The sequence below is a fragment of the Enhydra lutris genome, unplaced genomic scaffold, assembly GCF_002288905.1.
Source record: "Enhydra lutris kenyoni isolate GAN:26980312 unplaced genomic scaffold, ASM228890v2 scaffoldscaffold21, whole genome shotgun sequence".
Lineage (NCBI taxonomy): Eukaryota > Metazoa > Chordata > Mammalia > Carnivora > Mustelidae > Enhydra > Enhydra lutris.
This window is the reverse complement of record NW_019154105.1, coordinates 67,660,065-67,683,018: the sequence shown is the minus strand read 5'-3', so window position 1 is coordinate 67,683,018 and position 22,954 is coordinate 67,660,065. Positions and strand designations below refer to the sequence as shown.

Sequence of the window (22,954 nt, the reverse complement as noted above, 5' to 3'; positions counted from 1 at the left end):
AATGGTCTTTTCCCTTCCTTGCCATTAGTTTCCCAAAGAAGAGCTGCAGACACTTGGTCAGTATCAGATCAGTTAGAGCTACTCTGTGGTTCTTAGGGCACCCAGCCAATTCCGCATTTCAGAGAATCTGAAACCCTGTGAAGTCAGTGAAGAAGCTCCACTACTATTTACCTTTGTTCTCATCTCTACCGTCAGGCAGAATACGAAGTGGCCGCCGACGAGGACCGCAGAAGCTGTGGACTGCAAATTCTACACATGTTCTTCGATGCCGGGGTGTGTTTTCTTCCTTAGATGCAAAGATTTGTTAATGCTTGCTTAAATAATTAGAGTACATTGCCTTTCTTACTTAGTTGGATAAGATATAACAAGTATGTTAAAATCTTTATTTCTTATAAATAATCCTCTTATGCATTTTCTTTTGAGTTGGTGAGGAAATTAACAAATCTCTTAGAAAATTAATTCAAAGAATCTAAACGTTTCTATGTTTCCTCAAACAGAAAACAGCATTAGAGAATTTTATTTGTCTTGGACTGAAAATAACCTTTTTTTCCTAACAGCTTTAATGGGTCTTAGGTTTTATGCTTTTTCATTCAGTAGACTATCCTTACAGTTTACTGTGTCCCTGAAATGAGAGCTGTCACTTCCTTCCTTTCACATGACTTCTCTTTTGTAGGCTGTTAAAAGTCCTAAATCCTGGGCAGGCCCCTCTGTGTTGTAGAGTTGGAGGAGAACAGTAACAAGGATAACTAACCTTTAGTGAATACTGCTCTGAGCTGTGTACATGTGAGTTGTTTAATACAACAGTTCTGTGAGATGGGTTCATTATTATGTCCATTGTCGTAGGTAAGACTGAAAATCAGAGTGGTTAAATGGCTCACCAAAGGTCTCACAGCATGTTAAGTGCGGGAGCCAGGAATCAAACATGGAGAGATTGTGCTTGGAGAATAGCATAGTGAGAATGAGTCCAAAATGTTCAGATTCTGAGCCTAGCTCGCTGAAGATGGTAGGGGAAGCTCACTGGTGCAAAAGATAATGTGGGGGGCAGGGAAGGCCAGTGGGTTGGCAAGGGAGCGCAAAGATAAACGCACAACCAGTGGTGTCAGAGTTTGCCTCAGACCAAATAGGTTTTGACTCCAAAGCCTGTGTTCGCCTTAGCCGCCAGCATCAATACCAGACTACCATGGCTCCTAGATCGTTTCCAACACAGGTGCTACAGCATTCACGTAAATTGCAGGTACCCCCAGTGACTGGGAGGAGTTGATGTTTCATTCACCTAATTCCATTGTGTTTTATTTTTTTAAATTTAAATCACTGAATAGTTTTGGTTTTTTTTTTTGACAACAGAAGTAAAACTTTTTTGCCATAAAAATAATTTTGACATTGACATTATTTTATAACTCTATTCTGATTAGTCAAAATATGAAACATTTAATTTTCTCCATGAGCTTTTTTTTTTTTTAAGTTTTAATCACCAGTGCTCATCACAAGTGCCCCTCTTTATCCCCATCACCTATTTCACCCATCCCCCCCAGCCCACCTCCCTCTGGTGACCATTAGTTTGTCTTCCATAGTTAAGAGTCTATGTCTTGGTTTGTCTCTCTCTTTTTTTTTCTTTGCTCATTTGTTTTATTATTATTTTTTTAATTCCATGTGTGAGTGAAATTATATGGTATTTGTCTTTCTCTGTCTGATTTATTTCACTTAGCATAACACTATCTAGCTCCATCCATTTCATTGCAAATGACAAGGTTTCATTCTTTTTTATGGTGTACTATTCCTAGATAGATAGATACATACATACATACATAGACCACATCTTTATCCATTCATCAGTCAATGGACCCTTAGGCTGCCTCCATAGTTTGGCTATTGTAAATAATGCTGCAATAAATGGGTACTTATATCCCTTTGAATTAGTGCTCTCATATTCTTTGGGTAAGTACCCAGGAGTGTAATTATTGGATCATATGGTATTTCTATTTTTAATTTTTTGAGGAACCTCCATACTGTCTTCCACAGTGGCCACACCAGTTTGTATTCCCACCTATAGTGCATGAGGGTTCCTTTTTCTCCACATCCTCACCAACACTTGTTTCTTGTCTTTTTGATTTTAGCTATTCTGACAGGTGTGAGGTGGTATCTCACTATGGTTTTGATTTTAATTTCCCTGATGATGAGTGATGTTGAGCATCTTTTCATGTGTCTGCTGGCCATCTGGATGTCTTCTTCTGCATGTCTATAATCAGATTATTTGTCTCTGGGACATTGAGTTTTAGAAGTTCTTTATATGTGTTAGATACTAACTCTTTCTTGGGATGTGTCATTTGTAAATACCTTCTCCTAATCAGTCAGTTATCTTTTTGTTTTGTTGGTTGGTTCCTTCACTGTGCAGAAGCTTTTTATTCTAATAAAGTCCCAATACTTAATTTTTGCTTGCTTCTCTTGTCTCAGCAGATATTATCTAGAAAAAAGTTGGTGCAGCTGATGTCAGAAAAATTACTGTCTTTGCTCTTCTGGGATTTTTGTGGTTTCAGGTCTCACAGTTAGGTCCTTAATCCATTTTGAGTTTATTTTTGTGTGTGGTATAAAAAAGTGGTCCAGTTTTCCAAACACCATCTTTTCCCATTGCATATTCTTGCCTCCTTTGTTGAAGATTAATTGACCGTATAATTGTGGGTTTATTTCTGGGTTTTCTATTCTGTTCTGTTGATCTGTGTGTCTGTTTTTGTGGCAGTAACGATACTTTTTTGACTACTATAGCTTTGTAATGTATCTTAAAATCTGGAATTGTGATACCTCCAGGTTTGTTTTTCTTTTTCAAATTTGCTTTGGCTATTCAAGGTCATTGTGGTTCCATTTAAATTTTAGGATTGTTTATTCTAGTTCTTTGAAAAATGCTGTTGGTGGGGCGCCTGGGTGGCTCAGTGGGTTAAGCCGCTGCCTTCGGCTCAGGTCATGATCTCGGAGTCCTGGGATCGAGCCCCGCATCGGGCTCTCTGCTCAGCAGGAAGCCTGCTTCCTCCTCTCTCTCTCTGCCTGCCTCTCTGCCTACTTGTGATCTCTCTGTCAAATAAATAAATAAAATCTTTAAAAAAAAAAAAAATGCTGTTGGTATTTTGATAGGGATTGCATTAAATTGCTTGGGGTAGTATAGACATTTTAACAATACTCGTTTTTCAAATCTGTGAGCATGTAATATCTTTCCATCTGTTTGCATCATCTTCAATTTCTTCCTCGGTGTTTTAAAATTTTCAGAGTACAGACCTTTCACGTCCCTGGTTGAGTTTATTCCTAGGTATTTTAATATTTTTGGCATAATTATAAATGGGATTGTTTTCTTAATTTCCCATTCTGCTGCTTCTTATTGGTGTATAGAAATGCAATGGGTTTCTATATATTGATTTTGTATACTGCAACTTTAGTGAATTAGTTTATCAGTTCTGGTAGCTTTTTGGTGGAGTCTTTAGGGTTTTCTATATGTAGCATCATGTCATCTGCAAATAGGAGAAGTTTTACTTCTTCTTCACCAATCTGGATGCCCTTTATTCCTTTTCTTGTCTGATTGCTGTGGCTAGGACTTCCAGTATTATGTTGAATAAAAGTTGTGAGAGTAGACATCCCTGTTTTGTTCCTAACTGCCGAGAAAAAGCTCTGTTTTTCTCATTAGGGATGATGTTAGGTGTGAGTTTTTCACACATGGCCGTTATTATGTTGGGGTGTGTTCTCTCAAAACCTACTTTGTTGAGGGCTTTCATCATGAATGGACGTTATACTTTGTCAGATGTTTTTTCTGTGTCTGTTGAAATGATCATTTGGTTTTTATCCTTTCTCTTGTTGATATGATGTATCATATTGATTGATTTGCAAATATTGAACCAACAGTGCAACACGGGAATAAACCCCACTTGATTGTGAATGATTGTGAATTTTTTTTTTTTCCAGTGTATTGTTGGATTTGGTTTGCCAGTATTTTGTTGAGGATTTTTGCATCTGTGTTCATCAGATATGTTGGCCTGTAGTTCTCTTTTTTTTGTGGTGTCTTTATCTGGTTTTGGTGTCAGGGTAATACTGGCCTCATAGAATGAATTTGGAAGTTTGCTTCCTTACCCAGTTTTTGGAATAGTTTGAAAGGAATAAGTATTAATTCTTCTTTAAATGTTTGATAGAATTCACCTGTGAAACCATCTGGTCCTGGACTTTTGTTTGTTAGGAGGGTTTTTTTTTTTTGTTTTTTTGTTTTTTTTCTTTTAATGATTAAGTTTCTTTTCAGATAATTGATCTGTTCAGATTTTCTATTTCTTCCTCTTTCAGTTTCAGTAGTTTATATGTTTCTAGGAATTTATCCATTTCTTCTACATTGTCCAATTAGTTGGCATATAGTTTTTCATAATATTCTCTTAGAATTGTTTGTACTTTGGTGGTTTTTGTTGGTATTTCTCCTCTCTATTTGTGATTCTATTTATTTGGATCCTTTATCTCTTTTTCCTTGATGAGTCTGGCTAGAGGCTAATCAACTTTATAGATTTTTTTTCAAAGAACCAGCTCGTGGTTTCATTGATCTGTTCTATTGGTTTTTTAGTTTCTGTATCGTTTCTTTCTGCTCTAATATTTATTATTTCCTTCTTTCTGTTGGTTTTAGGTTTTGTTTATTGTTCTTTTTCCAACTCCTCTAGATATAAGGTTAGGTTATTTATTTGAAATTTTTCTTGCTTTTTGAAGTCGGCCTGTATTGCTATAAACTTCTCTCTCACAGCTATTTTGCTGCATCCCAAAGGTTTTGAACCATTGTGTTTTCATTTGCATTTGTTTCCATGTACTTTTTTTTTTTTTTAAAGATTTTATTTATTTATTTGACAGACAGAGATCACAAGTAGGCAGAGAGGCAGGCAGAGAGAGAGGAAGGGAAGCAGGCTCCCTGCCGAGCAGAGAGCCCGATGCGGGACTCGATCCCAGGACCCTGAGATCATGACCTGAGCCGAAGGCAGCGGCTTAACCCACTGAGCCACCCAGGCGCCCATGTTTCCATGTACTTTTTTATTTCGTCTTTTATTTCCTGGTTGACCCATTCATTGTTTAGTAGCATGGTATTTAACCTCCTTGTATTTGTGGTCTTCCCAGATTTTTTTTGTAGTTGACTTTCAGTTTCATAGTGTTGTGTCAAGAAAAGATACACACACAGCATGACTTTGATCTTTTTAAATTTGTGAAGGTTTATTTGTGACCTAACGTGTGATCTTTTCTGGAGAATGTTCCATGTGCACTTGAAAAGAATGTGTATTCTGCTCTTTGAGGATGGAATGTTCTGAATATATCTGTTAAATCTGTCTGGTGCGGTGTGTCATTCAAAGCCGTTGTTTTCTTGTTGATTATCTGTTTCGATAATCTGTCCATTGAGGTAAGTGGGGGGTTAAAGTCCCCTAATATTATCTGTTATTATCAATTAGATCCTTTACATTTGTTATTAACTGTTTTATGTACTTGGGTGCTTACAGGTTGGATGCATAAATACTGACAATTTTTATATTCTCTTATAGGATTGCCCCTTTATTATTTATTATGTAATGCCCTTCCTTGTAGCTTATTATAGACTTTGTTTTAAAGTCTATTTTGGGGACACCTGGATGGCTCGGTGGGTTAGAGCCTCTGCCTTTGGCTCGGGTCACGATCCCAGGGTCCTGGGATCAAGCCCCGCATTGGGTTCTCTGCTCATCGGGGAGCCTGCTTACTCCTCTCTCTCTCTGCCTGCTTCTCTGCCTACTTGTGATCCCTGTTTGTCAAACAAATAAATAAAATCTTTAAAAAAAAAAGTTTGTTTTGTCTGGGATAAGTATTGTTGCTCTGGCTTTCTCTTGACAAGGCTTTGCGTGATAGCTGTTTCTCTGCCCCCTCACTTTCCCTGGCTGGTGTCTTTAGGTCTAAAATGGGTCCCTTGTAGGGAGCATATAGTTGGGTCTTCTTTTCTCAACCATTCTGTCACCCTGTGTTTTTTGACTAAAGCATTTAGTTAATTTACATTCAAAGTAACTATTGATAGATCTGTACTTAATGTCATTTTATTGTTTGTTTTTTGGTTGTTTCTGAAGATATTCTCTCATCCTTTCTTGTCTTTCTCTCTTTGATAGTTTGCTGGTTTTCCTTAGTGATATATTTGAATTTACTTCTCTTTATTCTTTGCATATTTATTAGTGGTTTTTGATTAGTGGTTCCTATTAGGGCGATACATACCACCGTCATATAACAGTCTGTATTAAGTTCATGGTTGTTTAAGTTTGAACCCATTCTTTACTCCTTTCCTTCCCACATTTTGAGTTTATGATGTAATATTTACATCTTTTTATTTTGTGAGTTCCTTGACTGTTTTTACAGAAGTATTCATTTTTACTGCTTTTGTATTTCCTCCCTTCATACCATCCTTTTTGGTTTTCCTTTCCATTGAAGTCACCTTTAATATTTCTGGCAGGGCTGGTTTAGTGATAAGCTCCTTTAGTTTTGTTTGCCTGGGTGAATCTTTATCTCTCCTTCTTTTTTATTTTTTAGTAACTATTTTATTTATTTATTTGAGAGAGAGGGTGCACAAGCAGGGCATGGGGTGGGGAGGGGCAGAGGGAGAAGCAGGCTCCCCGCTGAGCAGGGAGCCTGACTCGGGGCTTGATCCCAGGACCCTGAGATCATGACCTGAGCCAAAGGCAGACATAGTAAAGATGGAAAAATGCCTCATTTCTGTTAGATCATTTAAATGACACCTATTAATGGCTATAGTTATATCAGTATTGTTCATTTTTAAAAATGAGTTTTCTATATTGTATATTTCTATCACTAGTTCAACTTTGATGAAAGTATTTCTTTGATTTGTAGAAAACCCAGTTTTGCTGTGCTAGCTTAGCTATACCACTTCCAGAAATCAGTCTAGAATGCATTTCTCATGCCTAATGACAAACTAAATGTGTAATTGAACATGATCTGGGTATCTTTTTCAATAACTCTGGAAAAAAGTTTTGTTATGTGTTTTCTTTCTCTGGAATTTTCTAGTTGAGGATTTAGAGAATGGGAAGCTGGCATGTAGGGACATAATTAGTGAGAATGTGAAGTGGTAGGGCCTTTTTGGAGGTCAGCTTTGCAAGGAATATCAATGTTTAAGAGACAGGTATCCTTTGAGCTAGTAATTCTACCTCCAAAAATCTGTCTTATAAAAACACCATGGTACAAAGATAGGCATAGCAGTGGTGTCTGCAGAGGAGGAAATGGGTAACTAGAATGTGTCAGAAGGACAAATAAACACATCCTCTGGAAAACCATGCAGTCTTTGGGAAAATATAGTAGCTTTCTCAGTTGCAGCACATATTTACAAAACTACGTATATATTTTTATCGCCTTTGTGTGAGAAAAAATTGTGTGTTTCTGAGGGTTTGTGTCCATGTGGCTGTGTTTACATTTTTTTTAAAAGATTTTATTTATTTATGTGACAGACAGAGATCACAAGTAGGCAGAGAGGCAGGCAGAGAAAGAGGGGGAAGCAGGCTCCCCACTGAGCAGAGAGCCAGATGCAGGGCTCGATCCCAGGACCCTGAGATCATGACCTGAGCCGAAGGCAGAGGTTTAACCACTGAGCCACCCAGGTGCCCCTACATTTTTAATTGTAACAAAAAAGACATAAAGTTGATCATCGTAGCCATGTCTAAGTGCACAGTTCAGTGGCATTACACATACTGATGTTGTGGGCAGCCTTCACCACCATCCGTCTCCTGAACTTTCTTTCTCCTACAGATCTGAAATTCTGTCCCTATGAAACACAGCTCCCACTTTCTCTTCCCATTCCATGTTCTGTCTCTAGTATTCTGACCATTTGAGGGACCTCATAGAAGTGGGATCATATAGTATCTGTCCTTTTGTGGCTGGCTCATTTCACCAGGCATAATGTCCTCAAGGTTTATCCGTGTTGTAGCAGGTCAGAACGTCCTTCCTCCTTGAAGCTGAATGACATTCCCCTGCATGGATGGACCATGGGGTTCATCCATTCGTCTGTCAGTGGGCCATTGTGTTGCTCCCACCTTTTGGATATTTTGCATAATGCTGCTGTGGATATGGTGTACAGATATCTCCTGGAAAACTTGCTTTCCACTCCGATTCGATTTGCTTAGGAAAAGATCTGAAAAGGTAGACAACACAGTGAACTCCGGAAAATGACACCAGGGCAGCAGGTGAAGGTGGCCCTTTGACTTATTTCAGGCTCTCGATGTTGTACTTTTTTTTTTTTTTTTTAAGATTTTATTTATTTATTTGACAGACAGAGATCACAAGTAGGCAGAGAGGCAGGCAGAGAGAGAGGAGGAAGCAGGTTCCCCACCGAGCAGAGAACCTGATGCAGGGCTCGATCCCAGGACCCTGGGATCATGACCTGAGCCGAAGGCAGAGGCTTTAACCCACTGAGCCACCCAGGCACCATGTTGTACTTTTTTTTAACAGTAAGCATTAGGTTCTGTTTATAGCTGGTAAATTATGAAATCACTAACTATTATGCATTTGGTTTGTGCTGTATCAAAAAGGCGGCAACCCCTTTACCAGAAATACCTGCCCGTGTTTTGAGAGAATGTCGGTTGAGACTGAAGCAGAACCCCGGCAAGGACGTCTTTGAGGAATGCACGAGGTAATCAGCCCCTGCCATCCCACACAGCCATGTGGCTGACAGCAGACGGAGGCTTACAGGGCCTCTCTCTGCATGACACCAGCTCTTACCAAAGAACTTTCCCAGTTAACGCAGTCACTTTCACTGGAGAGATGTGCATGAGGGGTGATAATTACACAGATGGAAGGGATGCACTGAAGTGGGTCACATCATGGAGACCCAGTGTTTGTGTGTAGCTTTGTGGGTCCCTGACCCTCCACTTGGCCTTCTGAAATGCGTGTGTGTGGGATGAAAAGATTCCCATAAAGTGTTGTTTTTTAAAGCCCTAGGCACTTGCATCTTTTCTCTAGATGTTTGCAATACAGACAGGAAAATTCCAAGTGAAAGCACTTTGACTAAATCTGGCTTCTGATGGACACAGGGAGAAAGAATGGTTTCTGGACTGATCTGGCCCAGAACACAGAGTCCTCTGTCCAGTCAGGCAGCATTCGGGTGTCATTTCTCCTAAGATCCATTCAACAGAGGCTGGTTCATGCTGGTTCTCTGTTCAGTGCTGTGTCCATTTCCTGGGGCGGCCATCACAAAGTCCCACAAACTTTGGTGGCACAAAACAGTAGAAATGTATTCTCTGGGCTCCTGGGGGGCTCAGTCAGCTCAGGCCATGATCCCAGGGTCGTGGGAAGGAGTCTTACATTGGGCTTCTTGCTCAGCTGGGAGCCTGCTTCCCCCTCTGCCTCTGCCCCTCTCCTCCCTGCCACTCGTTCTCTCACTGTCTCTTTCTTGCTCTCAAATCAACAACAGAAATTTATTCTCACAGTTCTGGAAGCTGGGAGTCTGAAGTCAAGGTCTCTCAAGGACAGGATCTTTCCTTGTCCCTGCCTGTCTCCCTAGTGTTTCTGGGCCTGCAGCTGCAGCATTTGAGTCTCTGTGGTCTTTGTCCTTGTGTTCTCTCCTCTTCTTAGAAGAGCACCATTCCCATTGGATCAGGGCCAACCCCACTCCAGTATGACCTCATCTTAACTCATGGTATTTGCAAAGACCCTTATTCCAAGTAAGGCCAATATTCAGACACTAGGGTTAGGACTCAACATATCTGTTTGAAAGAAGCATTTCAAGTCATAATAGTTTGCTTCTTTGGGTCGAGGTTATGCTAGAGAACAAAATAAAACATTGCGGACTGAGTTTTCGTTCCTACGGGCCTTAAAATAGGAATTGCAGAGCCTCAGCTTATTGTTACTTTTTCAGAAAATATTAAGCACCTATTTTGTGCTGTCATTGATTTAGTTTCCAGGAGTAAAATGATAAGCAAGGATGAGTTGATTCTCTACTTCTAGGGAGCTTATACCCAAGTGGAATGACAGAGAAATCTGTGTCAGTTTCCTATTGGGGCCATAACAGATTGCCACAGACTTGATGACCTAAGACAACACACATCTATGTTCTTTCAGTTCTGGAGGTCAGAAGTCTGAAAGCAGTATCGCTGGACAGAAATCACGTTGTCTGCAGGTCCTTGCTCCATTGAGGATCTAGGGGAGAATCCATTTTCTTGTGTTTTTTTCTGGCTTCTAGGAGTGCGTTACTTGGCTCGTGGCCCCTTACTCCACCTTCAGAACCAGCCATACAGTGTCCTCAACTTTCTCTCTGCTTCTGACTTTTGGAAGCCTTTTTTTACTCTATACGTCCACATCTCCCTTGGCCTCCCTCTTACAGTGACATGTGATGGCATTTAGGGCCCACTCAGATAATCCAGGATCGTTTTCCCATCTCAGGCCCCTTAACTCAGTCATCTGCAGAATCTCTGTTGCCAGGAAGGGTGATAGTCACAGGCTCCAGGAATGGGGACCTGCGTATGTTTGCGTCATTGATTATTCAGCCTACCGTAGGCACTGAGTAAGTTGCTAGGGAGGGAGTTTTGAGGGCACGTCTCCTAACCTGGGGCCCTGAGAAGAGCCTTCACAAGACCTTTCCCTGCAGGCTGAGGAGGAGGCCAGGGAGCACAGAGACCTGCAGGGGGAGGGGCTGGTCAAGGATTGCTGCTGCTTCACCCCAAGAGGGCCAGGGAGAGGGTCCTTATGGTTCCCTCTCCCTGGTCCTTATTCCCAGGTGCCCTTTCTGTCACTTGGCAAGTGTTCACACAGGAGTCCTCACATGACCTTCTGGAGGTTAACCCTCATTTGACAGAAGAGGAATGGAGGCCCAGGGAGCCAGGGAGAGCAATTAGAGTGACCCATTTCACTGTGGCAGTTGTTCAGGTGATGGCGGCCTGCCTAGTGACAGTCATCATGGAGACAGATGATTGGATTTCAGAGAAATCTGTGAGGCTGCTGGGCTAGGGAGGACAATACAGTTTCTTTGGGGACACATTTGAATTTGAGTTCTTTTCTGGACATCAAGCAGAGCTGAGACGTCAGCAGCTGCAACTGGGGTGTTCCTGGAGAGGAACAGGAGGCAGGATCTGGGGTCATAGCCCCCGTGCAGATGTGACCAAGGCCGTGGGGGTGGAGGCAAGACCTGGGCATATGCACAGAGTGGGGATTGAAGAGAGGAGTGCACTGAGAGCAGATAGGCACAGCCCCCCCTACTTCTCCCCCTCTGCATCCCTCTGCTCCTACTGCCTGGTTCTGTCCCCTCCCTCCAGTACAGGGCCCCAAGCTGGAACTGCACTGGGGGAGGGAGGGGACAGATGCCAGACAGAGTGACAGTGGCACAAGAGGTCACATCCCTGTTCTGAAGAGCCCAAGGGCGGGGTCCAGCGGGGACAGGGATAGGGTGGGAGGCTTTGGGAAAACAGAGGTGTTTGTAGTAGCTGCGGTGCATGGGGAGAGAGGCCCATTTAGGGACCAAGAGCAGGAATTACATTTTGACTCATACGCTAGTACTTTTAAAGCTCTTTCCTGTTTATATTTAATGCCCAAGGAGGTCTTAAGCACATGGTCTGATCTTGATGTTTCAGGACACTAGGACACAGAGATTTGAATTCATTCATTCATTGAACAAGTAATCCTGAGGGCCCGTTATGTGCTAAGCACTGTCCTAAGAGCTTGGGATGATGGGCAAACACTACAGACAATTCCTGTCTTCATGCAGCTCACTTGTGGCAGGGAATGGCTCACCTGGCCTGTGCACCGGGAGTGTCTGGAGCTAGCTGTAGCATGGGCAAGATGCTCATTCCCTTAGTGAGGATGTCAAATGACCAGCTCCATACGCCCTAGATAAATGGTTTTAACCTGTCTTTCTACTGGGCAGTTGGGCGGTATTGGACTAGAGCCCTCCTCTCTGGCTGCCAGCAGCCTCCTTCTCTGAAAATGGACAAGATGGGCTGTTCTCTGAGGCTGGTAATCTCCAGTCAACTTTTACTGGTTCTTGTTGGGTATTCCCATGAATGGAATATTAAGGTTTGTGCCATGGGCCTCCTTTGCGAGAAGGCGTTGCTTGTTTGACCGCTTCTCTGGTAGAGCAGACAGGCATGGCCTCGGGTCTCCGATGACTGTAGTCCTGGGGTTTCGTCGTGAGAAGTAAATACATTAACTATACTGGACTTATAGTTAAAAAAAAGATGATAAAAAATAAAAGAATCAGAATTCTCCTTGGCTTCACTTGAGCCATTTGCGAAACTGGAAGGGGCCAATCTTTGAGCGCATGCCTTTGCTCTTCCAAGTCCTCTCCCTGGTGTGCACACGTCCTGAGCTCCTTCCTGTACCTGTGCGGTGAGAGACCTGCCATGGTAACAATGGACAGGGAGGCTTAGGAACTGAGTTACTCCTCCTAGTGACCAGGAAGTGGCCATGCCTGTTATCCTTAATTCGGCAGCTTGGGGGATGGAGGCCAGAGAGGTTTGGTAACCTGCCCCAGACCTTTCAGCTGGTGGGAGGCAGGCTGCTTGAGGACAGAGCAGCCAACATCCACCCATGGATGCATTCCCCGAGAAGGGCCGTCACCAACCTGGTTTGCATGCCACTTTTGCTAAGATCCCACTTTTTGGTTCCATTTTCATTTTGCAGAAACTGCTAGAAAAAAATCTAAGAATTCCTAAGTAGTCACTTCAGATACTGTGATTTTGCCCTCTCGGATGTTGGTGTTAGTTTGTAGACACGGGGAAGAGCGCCAGATCCCATAGGCCCTTGTGGTGGTGTCTCCTAGGGGGGGGCACCTGTGTGGGGCACATCCACGGTGTGGGCGTAGGCCTGTCTGGCTCCAACACCTTAGTTTCTCCCCTCCTGTGCACAACAGTGGGCATCGGCAGCTGGAAGAACACATGGTTGTGATCAGTCACTCTGTGCCGCCCAGAGTATTCCTTTGTGATTTAGAATTAACAAAGAACTGCATCTTGTTTCAGAGGCGTGTGTCTCCCTGGTGTACAGATCAGCAGCTGTGGAGTGGAGGGTATGTACCCTGTGCTCTGAGACAGGGTGCCAGCAGCCAGGTCGCCCCTGTGCCACATCTCAGGTCATCGTCAGTCATTTCCGCGTGGCTGTGCCTCTTCGTAGGCAGTGTGTGGCAGCACTGCCCCGTCCATGTTTCCTGAGGATGACGGGAGTAGGGCAGAGCCTCAGTGAAGCCATCCTGGGCTGAGGGTCTGGCCCAACCCCTGGAAGACACCCTAGAGACAGGAGTAGGATGGAAGGGGACAGCCACAGGCTGGAGACAGTCCCCTGTGCTGACATACTCACAGGCAGCAGAGCAGGACCTCCTCCAGGAGCAGCTTCACTGGGGCAAGGCAGGCCATCTGTCATTGGCCTTTTCAAGGTCACTGCCAGAAGCACATTGTTTCAGTCTGTCTGGCTGCTGTAGCAGATACCACAGACAGGGAGGCATCTGTCTCCCATAGCCCTGCAGGCTGGAAGCCCGTGGCCAGGGCGCCAGCATGGTCCAGCTCTGGGGAGGCCTCTCTTCAGCATTCTGTGGCCTCATGTGGCAGGAGGGGCCAGGGAGCTCTCTGGGGTCTCTTTCATAAGAGCCCAAATCTAAATCCATTCAGAGAGGCTCCACCTTACAAATACCATCACCCTGGGGTTTAGGTTTCAACCTAGGACTTCTGGGGGGACACACACTCAGTCCGCAGCACACATCATCGTGACTCACCATTCCGAAAGCCAGGCACCCACGTGCCAGGGAATACACACATCTCACTTTCAGCTGTGGAAAGTACACACCATGAGTAACAAAGACTGATGTCTGCAAGCCCCTGAGGTCGTGCGGGGGAAGTCACGCTGCTTAGAGGGCTGGCCAGGCCGCAGGGCAGAAGGGTCCCTTCCCGCCCCTAGGTCTGGGCTTTGTGTCCGCACACGGCTTCCTGTGCTGTCGCTGGGATCCAGCTCTCTAGTGTGGACGACATTTCACTTCCTAGCACTTGCAAGCTGGTTTCCTGATTTCTCTTTTTACGTCTAGCCTTAGGTTCTTCACTGATACGTCTGTTTACCAAATCTGTTCGTATTTTTAACCTTCTGATTAGGCACTTTTCCAATTCCATCCTGTTGTTCAAGAACGGGGTGGTATACACGACCGTGTCAGACTGCCCACAGGTCTGGCTCTTTCTCTGTGTATCCACTTCAAGATAGGGACTTAAAAGTCACTCATATTTAAATAAGATTTAGTTCTTAGTCCTCAGTCTGTTTTGATTAGCTCACCTGACTGATGGCGGTTTATTCCTTATATTCTTACTCAGTGCCTGTCACTGGCCAACTGCTTTGCCAGGCTCTGGCTAACAGGGACCTTAGCACGGATCTGCTGCAGGAACGAGGACTTACAGAGTTCCCTGCTGTTCTGGCTCATTTCCGTATTGTAAACCTTCCTTGCCCCGAAAGCCTTCTTCCTCACTTTGGATTCCAGAGTACTGATGCCCTATAATGAACATAAGTGTTTTCCTTTAGACTCCCTGCTGTTTTCCGAAAGAAGCTGTAGTGAGAGGCAGCACAGCTGCCTTAGTGGGGAGCCTCAGGATGGGGCTCAGCACTGTCTGCTTGTCCCTCTCTCTCTCTCAAACAAACAAATAAATAAATAAAATCTTTTTAAAAAGGTGTGTGCAGGGGCGCCTGGGTGGCTCAGTGGGTTAAGGCCTCTGCCCTCGGCTCAGGTCTTGGTCCTGGGGTCCTGGGATCAAGCCCTACATCGGGCTCCCTGCTGTGCAGAGAGCCCAATGTGGGACTCGATCCCAGGACCCTGAGACCAGGACCTGAGCCAAAGGCAGAGACTTAACCCAAAGAGTCACCCAGGCACCCCTTTGGCTTACATTTTTATTTTTTATTTATTTTTTTTTAATTTTTTTAAAGATTTTATTTATTTATTTGACAGAGAGAGATCACAAGTAGACAGAGAGGCAGGCAGAGAGAGGGAGGGAAGCAGGCTCCCTGCTGAGCAGAGAGCCCGATGTGGGACTCGATCCCAGGACCCTGAGATCATGACCTGAGCCGAAGGCAGCGGCTTAAACCACTGAACCACCCAGGCGCCCCTTGGCTTACATTTTTTTTTTTTTTTAAGATTTATTTATTTACCCGACAGACAGAGATCACAAGTAGACAGAGAGGCAGACAGAGAGAGAGAGAGGAGGAAGCAGGCTCCCCGCAGAGCAGAGAGCCCGATGCGGGGCTCGATCCCAGGACCCCGGGATCACGACCCGAGCCGAAGGCAGATGCCTCAACCCACTGAGCCACCCAGGCGCCCCTTGGCTTACATTTTTAAAAAGAAGACACAAACCTTCCACTAGCCATCAGAGCAATGATGTCACATGTCTTGTGCTTCTGGAAAACCCCTCTGTGAAAACGAGGTTTTTGGTTTTTAAAGGCACATGATGTCTTAGCATGATTACAAATATAGTTACATTGTTAACCCCACCCCCCAAATCCATAGGAATCCTTAGAACACGCTTTGAGGATCACTGTGCTATAATATTAGTTAGGCCAAGAATTTTTTAATAACCTCCTTTAACAAAATAAAGTAAAATCAAGTGGCTTGCTAAGAATTCTAACAGTCAGTAAAAATGCTGGAATTATTCCCAAGTCTCTTGAGATACTGGTCTAGTAGCCGCTCCCCATGAAAACTATGATCTTTACCCATTTGGGTTTTTGTCCATGCTTGGGAGATCCTTTCCTTCTTCCTTCATCTGGGTGACTTCTATTCAACTCAGACATCACCTTCACCAAAGTGTCCCGAGTATATCCTCTCTCAGGGTAGGTGTTCTGGGCACGCCAGGCACTGAGCCACCCAGGCGCCCCTAATGAACTGTTTTAAATAATAAACTACATTCTGTCCCTTACCTACTCTACAGATAAGAATTGTATTACTTTTGTAATAGATATGAAATAATATTTGTATATAATACAATAATAATAATATAAAATTATATACATTTTGTAATAATATAAAATTGTATAAATTTTATAAAATTCTAAATAAACTTTAGGAGCATGGCTAATTGTTAAAATTTCTTCTGGAAATATATAGCATAAAATAGTTCATTGGAGGGTGCCTGGGTGGCTCAGTGGGTTAAAGCCTCTGCCTTCGGCTCAGATCATGATCTCAGGGTCCTGGGATCGAGTCCCACAACAGGCTTTCTGCTCAGTGGGGAGCCTGCTTCCCTTCTCTGCCTGCCTCTCCGTCTACTTGTGATCGCTCTCTGTCAAATAAATAAAATCTTAAAAAAAAAATAAAAACATAATTCATTGGGTACTTTAGTCTCAATGTTAAAAAAAGGTACTGTCACATATTAACATTTTCTACAATATGACTATTATAATCATTTAGATACTCATTCTAATCTTACATACCAAATGTTTACTATCCCTACTGAAACACAGGTGCTTGGATGCATGTGTGCGCACACACACACACACACACACACACACACACCTTGAATACATATATATAAAAAGAAACTTTGACTTTGGGAGGGTAAACAATTTCATTTCTTTTGAATTCTTGCCTTCATATTTTTACTGATAACATCAGAAATGAGTGTGGAATTCTATAATTGCAGAATTTGATGTATTTAATTATGTAAAATGATTGACTTCCCATACCCGGTGTTGATGAATATTCTGAAACACAGTTATTTTCATATTGTAATGCAATAAATGTATATAATTACATAAAATCTTTTTCTAGAATTGTCCATAACTACTTAAGTGGAGAACCATTTGAAGCATACAAAGAAAGCTCATATTTTTCTCGATTTCTACAGTGGAAATGGTTGGAAAGGTATGTTCTGATTTAAAATTCAACAAAAGCAAGTAGTAACTTCTCACAATATATACTGATTAATGTATACTTTTCCATCTCTCAAGATAATATTGGAAATCTTGGGTTGGATATGGTATTGCACAGAAATTATTAATATGTGTTATATAATTTCTTCTGATTTAGTTGACTCTTTTCTCTCCTTTTAAAATGACAGTCAGCCCTATGGACACAGTAGTTAGAAAATAAAACATATCCTAGATTCACAGAAATAGAACCTGAAGTGCACTTGTTCGGTCTTGCAGGACTAGCCGCATAGACTCAGTCAAGGGACTTGACCTTCGTGAGCATCAGGTCCCTGAAAACAGAGGAGATAGAGAGGCAGGCAGAGAGAGGGGAAGGGAAGCAGGCTCCCTGCTGAGCAGAGAGCCTGATGCAGGCCTTGATCCCAGGACCCTGAGATCATGACCTGAGCCGAAGGCAGAGGCTTTAACCCACTGAGCCACCCAGGTGCCCCTGCTTAGTTCTCTTAATGTAATGGAAGGAGTCCCACCCGAGGGAACCCTTGCTTCAGACACTCCCTTTGAACAGCACAGTGTCATAAGGAAGGCCAGGACAGGAACTAGGTTGGCTTTTGGCTTTAAAATAACATTGTGATGTGACACCTGAAGCTGAAGCTTTTTTTTTTTTTAATTAATTAGGCAACCAGTAACAAAGGACACATTTAGACATTACAGAGTTCTAGGAAAAGGCGGATTTGGTGAGGTAAGTAATACGGGACTAGCTATAAGCAATACTTCTAGAAAAGTAAAACAGCAAGGTACTTGAGAGACATGAATGTGTCAGCTTTACCAATACCTTTATTTCCTTACTGTGTATTTTGGGAATGATTTAGCCAATCACAAGAATTAAGATTGAAACTTCAAACAAAAGTACTTTGCTACCTGCTTTTAGAAGATTCAGAGATCTGGAAAGAAAAAAATCACCATCTTTGTGATTTTTTTCTTTCACTGTATGTTTCTTAAAAAGTTATTTCCCTGCATCCGATTATTTGACATTCAAGCTCAGTTTGTCTTGATGGAAAAGATGTTTCTTTCCATATTGCCGAATTTCTTTTTTTTTTAATTTTTTAAATTAACATATAATGTATTATATGCCCCAAGGGTATAGGTTTGTGAATCATCAGGCTTACACGCTTCACAGAACTCACCATATCACATATGCTCCGCAGTGTCCATAACCCAACCACCCTCTTTACACCCCCTCCCCTGGCTACCCTCAGTTTGTTTTGTGAGATTAAGAGTGTCTTATGAATTTGTCTCCCTCCTGATCCCATCTTGTTTCATTTTTTCCTTCCCTACCCCCCAAACCCCCCACTTTGCCTCTCAAATTCCTCATTTCGGGGAGATCATATGATAATTGTCTTTCTCTGATGGCTTATTTTGCTCAGCATAACACCCTCTAGTTCCATCCACGTCATTGCAAATGGCAAGATTTCATTTCTTTTGATTGTTGAATTTCTGTTGCTCTATTTCCGTAATTTAAAACTAGCCTAAAAGCTGATGTAGTACAGAGTACATTATTGAATGTGCTTATTGATCTCAACTCTATGTGGACATGTATGTGCTTCCATACCTATATCAAAAGATACTAGAAAATGTGTAAATTTAGGAAAATGTTAAGAAAACTATTTAGGTAGTTGGTGGTAGATGGTTGGTTGGTAGATGATCCAGTATGATGGCCCTCCTAGATAGAGACTGTTGTGCAGCGTGGACAAAGAATCACACACAGTTCTGGTTAGGTCATTAAAAGAGGTGTTAATTGCCTCATTCATTATCTGGAGTGCTCATATTCAGTTCCAGCATTTGTAACTCCCCAGAGCTGGGACAGCCGCTGGGAACCGAAGCTGCATGTGTGGTCAGAAGCAAGTTAAACTGCCGGCTTATGACTGAAATCACCCATGCTCCCAAATTCCCAGGGAAGACCTAAACCAAAGCCTCAGAGATCCCTCAACGTGCATTAGGCAGCAGACCTAAGAGGCCTCATCCCACAAGGGAGGCCTGTCCTCCATCCGGGCTAGGCTGTGGCAAGACATCGGCTCATGTCACATTACCTCAGGGGAAGAAGAGCGGTGTTGTGCCTGAGACACAGTTCTGGAGACCTGTTGGAGCATTTCCAGTGAGCCGTCTACACGCTTGCTGTAACCGTTCCAGGCCAGAGATTCTGTAAGAAATGCATCCTCTGCTTGATACCTCCTCAAGCAGACAATTTACTCGTGCTTTTTAATTCGTGCTAGTCTGCCTTTTGTGATGTCCGAGTGTGGAACTCAGATTCTGTCCAAGAACAGAGGATGGTCTGAGCTCTTGTGTTTACAAAAGAATGTAGCTCTAGTTAGAGCCACGTGGAGGTTTTAGCCATGGACGTAGTAGTAACGGGTTAGCAAATTTTAACTGTTGTGAAAGACTTGGTATATTTATATTTATAGATTATTTTTTTAACACATTTACTTGTATTTCCACACAGAAGATTGTACAGATGGATACATAGTTCTGGTTTTTCACAGACCTGTTCTGGACGTGCCATTTGTTACACTGAGTCTGTGGGGGAGCAAATAGTCCATTTCCATTGTGTGTCCCTGTCAGAGGAAGCCCCATGACCCTAATGCAGACAGCCTCAATGCCTTTCCAGTGGTGGATTTACTTTTTCCAAATGCTAACACCTCTTCCAGCGGGTTTGCAAGGACAAACATTTTGGTCTTACTTTATTGACCACAGTGCTTTCCCATAGGCTTCAAGTCCCCCAGAATAGATTTGTGGGGTCCTGCGGCAGCACCGAGGGTAGAGAGTTGGTGGTGTCTCTGCGTGCATGGCCGCAGAGGCAGCACAGAGCCGTGGAGAGGACTCGTGGGCAGCAGCTGGGCTTACTTCCTGCTGTGTGACTGCAGCCTCCCCATTTCCTCCTCCTCATGACAGGGACACGATCCCTGCTGCCCTGGCTGGTGGAGCAGCAAATGGGTCTTCGTGTCCAGATGAGAGTACGGTGTCCGGCCTTCTTACTTCTTTTCCCTTCTCTTTCTTTGACTTGGCAATTCCACTTAAAAGAATCTGTGATAGGGGTGCCTGGGTGGCTCAGTGGGTTAAAGCCTCTGCCTTCAGCTCAGGTCATGATCCCAGGGTCCTGGGATCAAACCCCAAGTCGGACTCTCTGCTCAGCGGGGGGCCTGCTTCCTCCTCTCTCTGCCTGCCTCTCTGCCTACTTGTGATCTCTGTCTGTCAAATAAATAAAATCTTAAAAAAAAAAAAAAGAATCTGTGATAAAGAGATATACCAAGATTAATGTGCCAAGACTTAATGGTGAGAAAATGAGTAAATAAATTTTGGAGAAGTCAGATATTGGGAGAACTTTAATGATGAGAAAACAGTCACACTGTAAGATGAAAACAGGAGATTATAAAATATTTTCTATTCTATAATATAAGGTCAGGTTCCCCACCCAAAATTCAGGAGGACTCACATGGCTACACGGTTAGCTTGGAATTCCAGTGAGTTTTATCATTGTTCTTACTAGTACTTCCAGTATTTTCCACAATGAACTTTACATTTTATCAAGATCATGTTATTGATGGATTAAAATGATACATGTTTCATGTTTGCTTATAAGGAGACTGTATCTGTGTATGTGTGGTATATACATGTGTTATGTGTGTGAGGTGCGTACATGCCTGTGGTATGCGGTAAGTGTGTGTGGGGAGTGTGTGCGTGTGTGTGTGCGCGGTGGGTATGTCTGAGGTGCGTGTGGTGAGTGTTTGTGTGGTATGTGTGTGGCAGGTGTCTGTAGGTGTGTGGTGTGTGTATCTGTGTGTATGGGTGCTCGGGCAGTGGATGGGAGTCAAAGGAAACAAGGTAGCCCCATGTTGACAGCCCAGAAACTATGGGATAGCTACTTGGGAGCTCATTATAGCCCTATCTCCACTTCTGTGATTTTGGACATTCTTTCCTAGTGGGAAGGTAAGTGATGTGTAAATAGTATTTTAATAACTAAGCATGAAAGTTTATGAATTCTATGCAATATCTTTTCTTATATTCTTAAACTTTTTAAAAGAAAGAGGAATCAGTTTAGTTTTGAACACTGTAGCCTTGTGCAAGGACTGAAGGACCCCAGGGAGACCCTGGCTGACCCATCATGCTGTGTCACCTGTGAGCAGCAGGCAGAGCGTGACCCCCTCCTCCCCTATCCAGTCCACTAGCACCTTGTGACTCTTCACCCGTGGGGCTGATCCTGGAGAAACGGGGTTTGGTTGCTGGTGGTAGTGGTGGTGGCGGCAGCCTAAGAGGTGGCAGGTGTGTAGAAACCTTTTTTCCACTTTTTTAAAAACTAGGTTTGTGCCTGTCAAGTGCGAGCTACAGGAAAGATGTATGCATGTAAGAAGCTAGAGAAAAAAAGAATAAAAAGGAGGAAAGGTGAAGCCATGGCTCTCAACGAAAAGAGAATTCTAGAAAAAGTGAATAGCAGATTTGTAGTGAGTATCTGGGTTTAGTCCTTGCTGGCGATGGCGCGGTGAGGACCGCTTTCCTGGGCACCCCTGCTACTGGGCCCACCGGCACTGCCTCCACGCCGGCAGGGGTGTGGGCTGGGCTGCCTGGGCTGGTGGTGGGGATGGAGACCGGGGACAGTCTGGTTGTGCTGGTGGCCTCTTCCCTATCCACTTCTTACTGAACACACACACAAAACAGTGGGGCTGTGGGCTTCTCCTTACACCCTGCAGCAGGCTGTTACCAGTTAGGGCCCTCCCCTCTCCCGGGAGGCAGTGCTCATCCTGGGCTGTGGGACCACTGTCCCTGGAGCCTGAAGGCACTGTCCTGAGTCCTTGTATCTGTGAGGCCACAGTCTGACACTGGCCCAAGGTACTGCTCACTTTCGGCTAGGGTTCCCCAAATGTATGGAGCGTCAAGTCCCACCTTTACCGTGTCAGACAGGGGTCGGACGAGCGGGACTGGGGTGAAACCGGGACTCTCCCATGCCCTATGCTGTGCATGAGGTGCTGTGATGTTCATCCCCAAACTTAGCTACTGTCCCCCACTTTGTGTCTCCCAGAGCATCTGTGGCAACAGGCGGGTCTGTGTGAAGGGGGAGAGGGAAAGAAAACTTAGGAAAGGACTTGTGGTGTCATGCTTACTTCCTCCAAATCACTTCTGTCTTAGGACTGAGGTTTGCTGCTTTGCGCTGGGGGACAGACTTTGCACAGAGTGGCCTGCACTGCCGTCCTCTACATTTACCTCTGGGTGTGACAGGTCTCTCCTCGTGCATTCCACGAAAATCTTTAATACAACTGGCTCGTCATGGAGTTCTTTCCAATATGTTTATGTAACTACCTTGAAACACAGAAATCCATAATCTACCTTTGTGAAAGGGACATAATACCAGTGGTGTATTCTGTTTAAAGGAAATATTTTTGTTTCTGTATTCTTGGCCTGTCCCAAGGAACCTAGAAATATTTTCCTTCATCCTTTTTTCCCCTAAATGACATATAATTGACTTGACAATATCTTGTTAATTTCAAGTGTACATCATAGTGATTCCATATTTTTATGCATTATGAAATGATCCCTGTGATAAGTCTAGTTGTCATCTATCACCACCCTGTTATTCCAATATTATCAACTATATTTCCTATGTTGTACATTACATCTCCTTGACTTATTTGTTTTATAACTAGAAGTCTGTACCTCTGTTTTTTAAAGTTTGCTTATTTATTTAAGTAATCTCTACATGCAACATGGGGCTTGAACTCACGAGCCTGAGATCGAGTTGCGTGCTCTTGTGAATGAGCCAGCCAGGCGCCCCGGGGTTTGTACCTCTTAATCGCTTCCGCTTCCTTTCTGTCCCCCAGCCCCTCCTGCTCTGTTAATCAAGTTTGTTCTCCGTGCCAGAGTCTGTTTCTGTTTTGTTTATTAGTTTGTTTTGTTTTTAAGATTCCACATATGAGTGAAAGTATATGGCATTTGTCTTTCTCTGGCTGACTTATTGCACTTGGCATCATACCTACTACGTCTGTCACGTTTTGGAAGTGGCAAGATTTCAGCCTTCTTTATGGCTGAGTCATATCACATCGTATGTATGGACCACATCTTCTGTATCTTTTCTTTTCTTTTTTTTTTT

The 22,954-nt window shown here is 43.4% G+C and overlaps 1 protein-coding gene across 4 annotated transcripts in view; it reads left to right on the top strand.

Annotated features, from left to right (window-relative positions):
• LOC111148957 (G protein-coupled receptor kinase 4) overlaps nucleotides 1-22,954 on the top strand; it is a 74,125-nt gene that overhangs the window by 13,976 nt on the left and 37,195 nt on the right. For 2 of the 4 annotated variants that reach the window (XM_022505797.1, XM_022505796.1), the window contains exons 3-7: nucleotides 196-273; nucleotides 8,544-8,644; nucleotides 16,724-16,816; nucleotides 17,497-17,560; nucleotides 21,174-21,314. In XM_022505797.1, coding sequence (XP_022361505.1) covers nucleotides 196-273; nucleotides 8,544-8,644; nucleotides 16,724-16,816; nucleotides 17,497-17,560; nucleotides 21,174-21,314 — 477 coding nt within the window. The remainder of the gene's footprint in view (nucleotides 1-195; nucleotides 274-8,543; nucleotides 8,645-16,723; nucleotides 16,817-17,496; nucleotides 17,561-21,173; nucleotides 21,315-22,954) is intronic. The other 2 variants (XM_022505799.1, XM_022505798.1) reach the window with 2 other exon arrangements.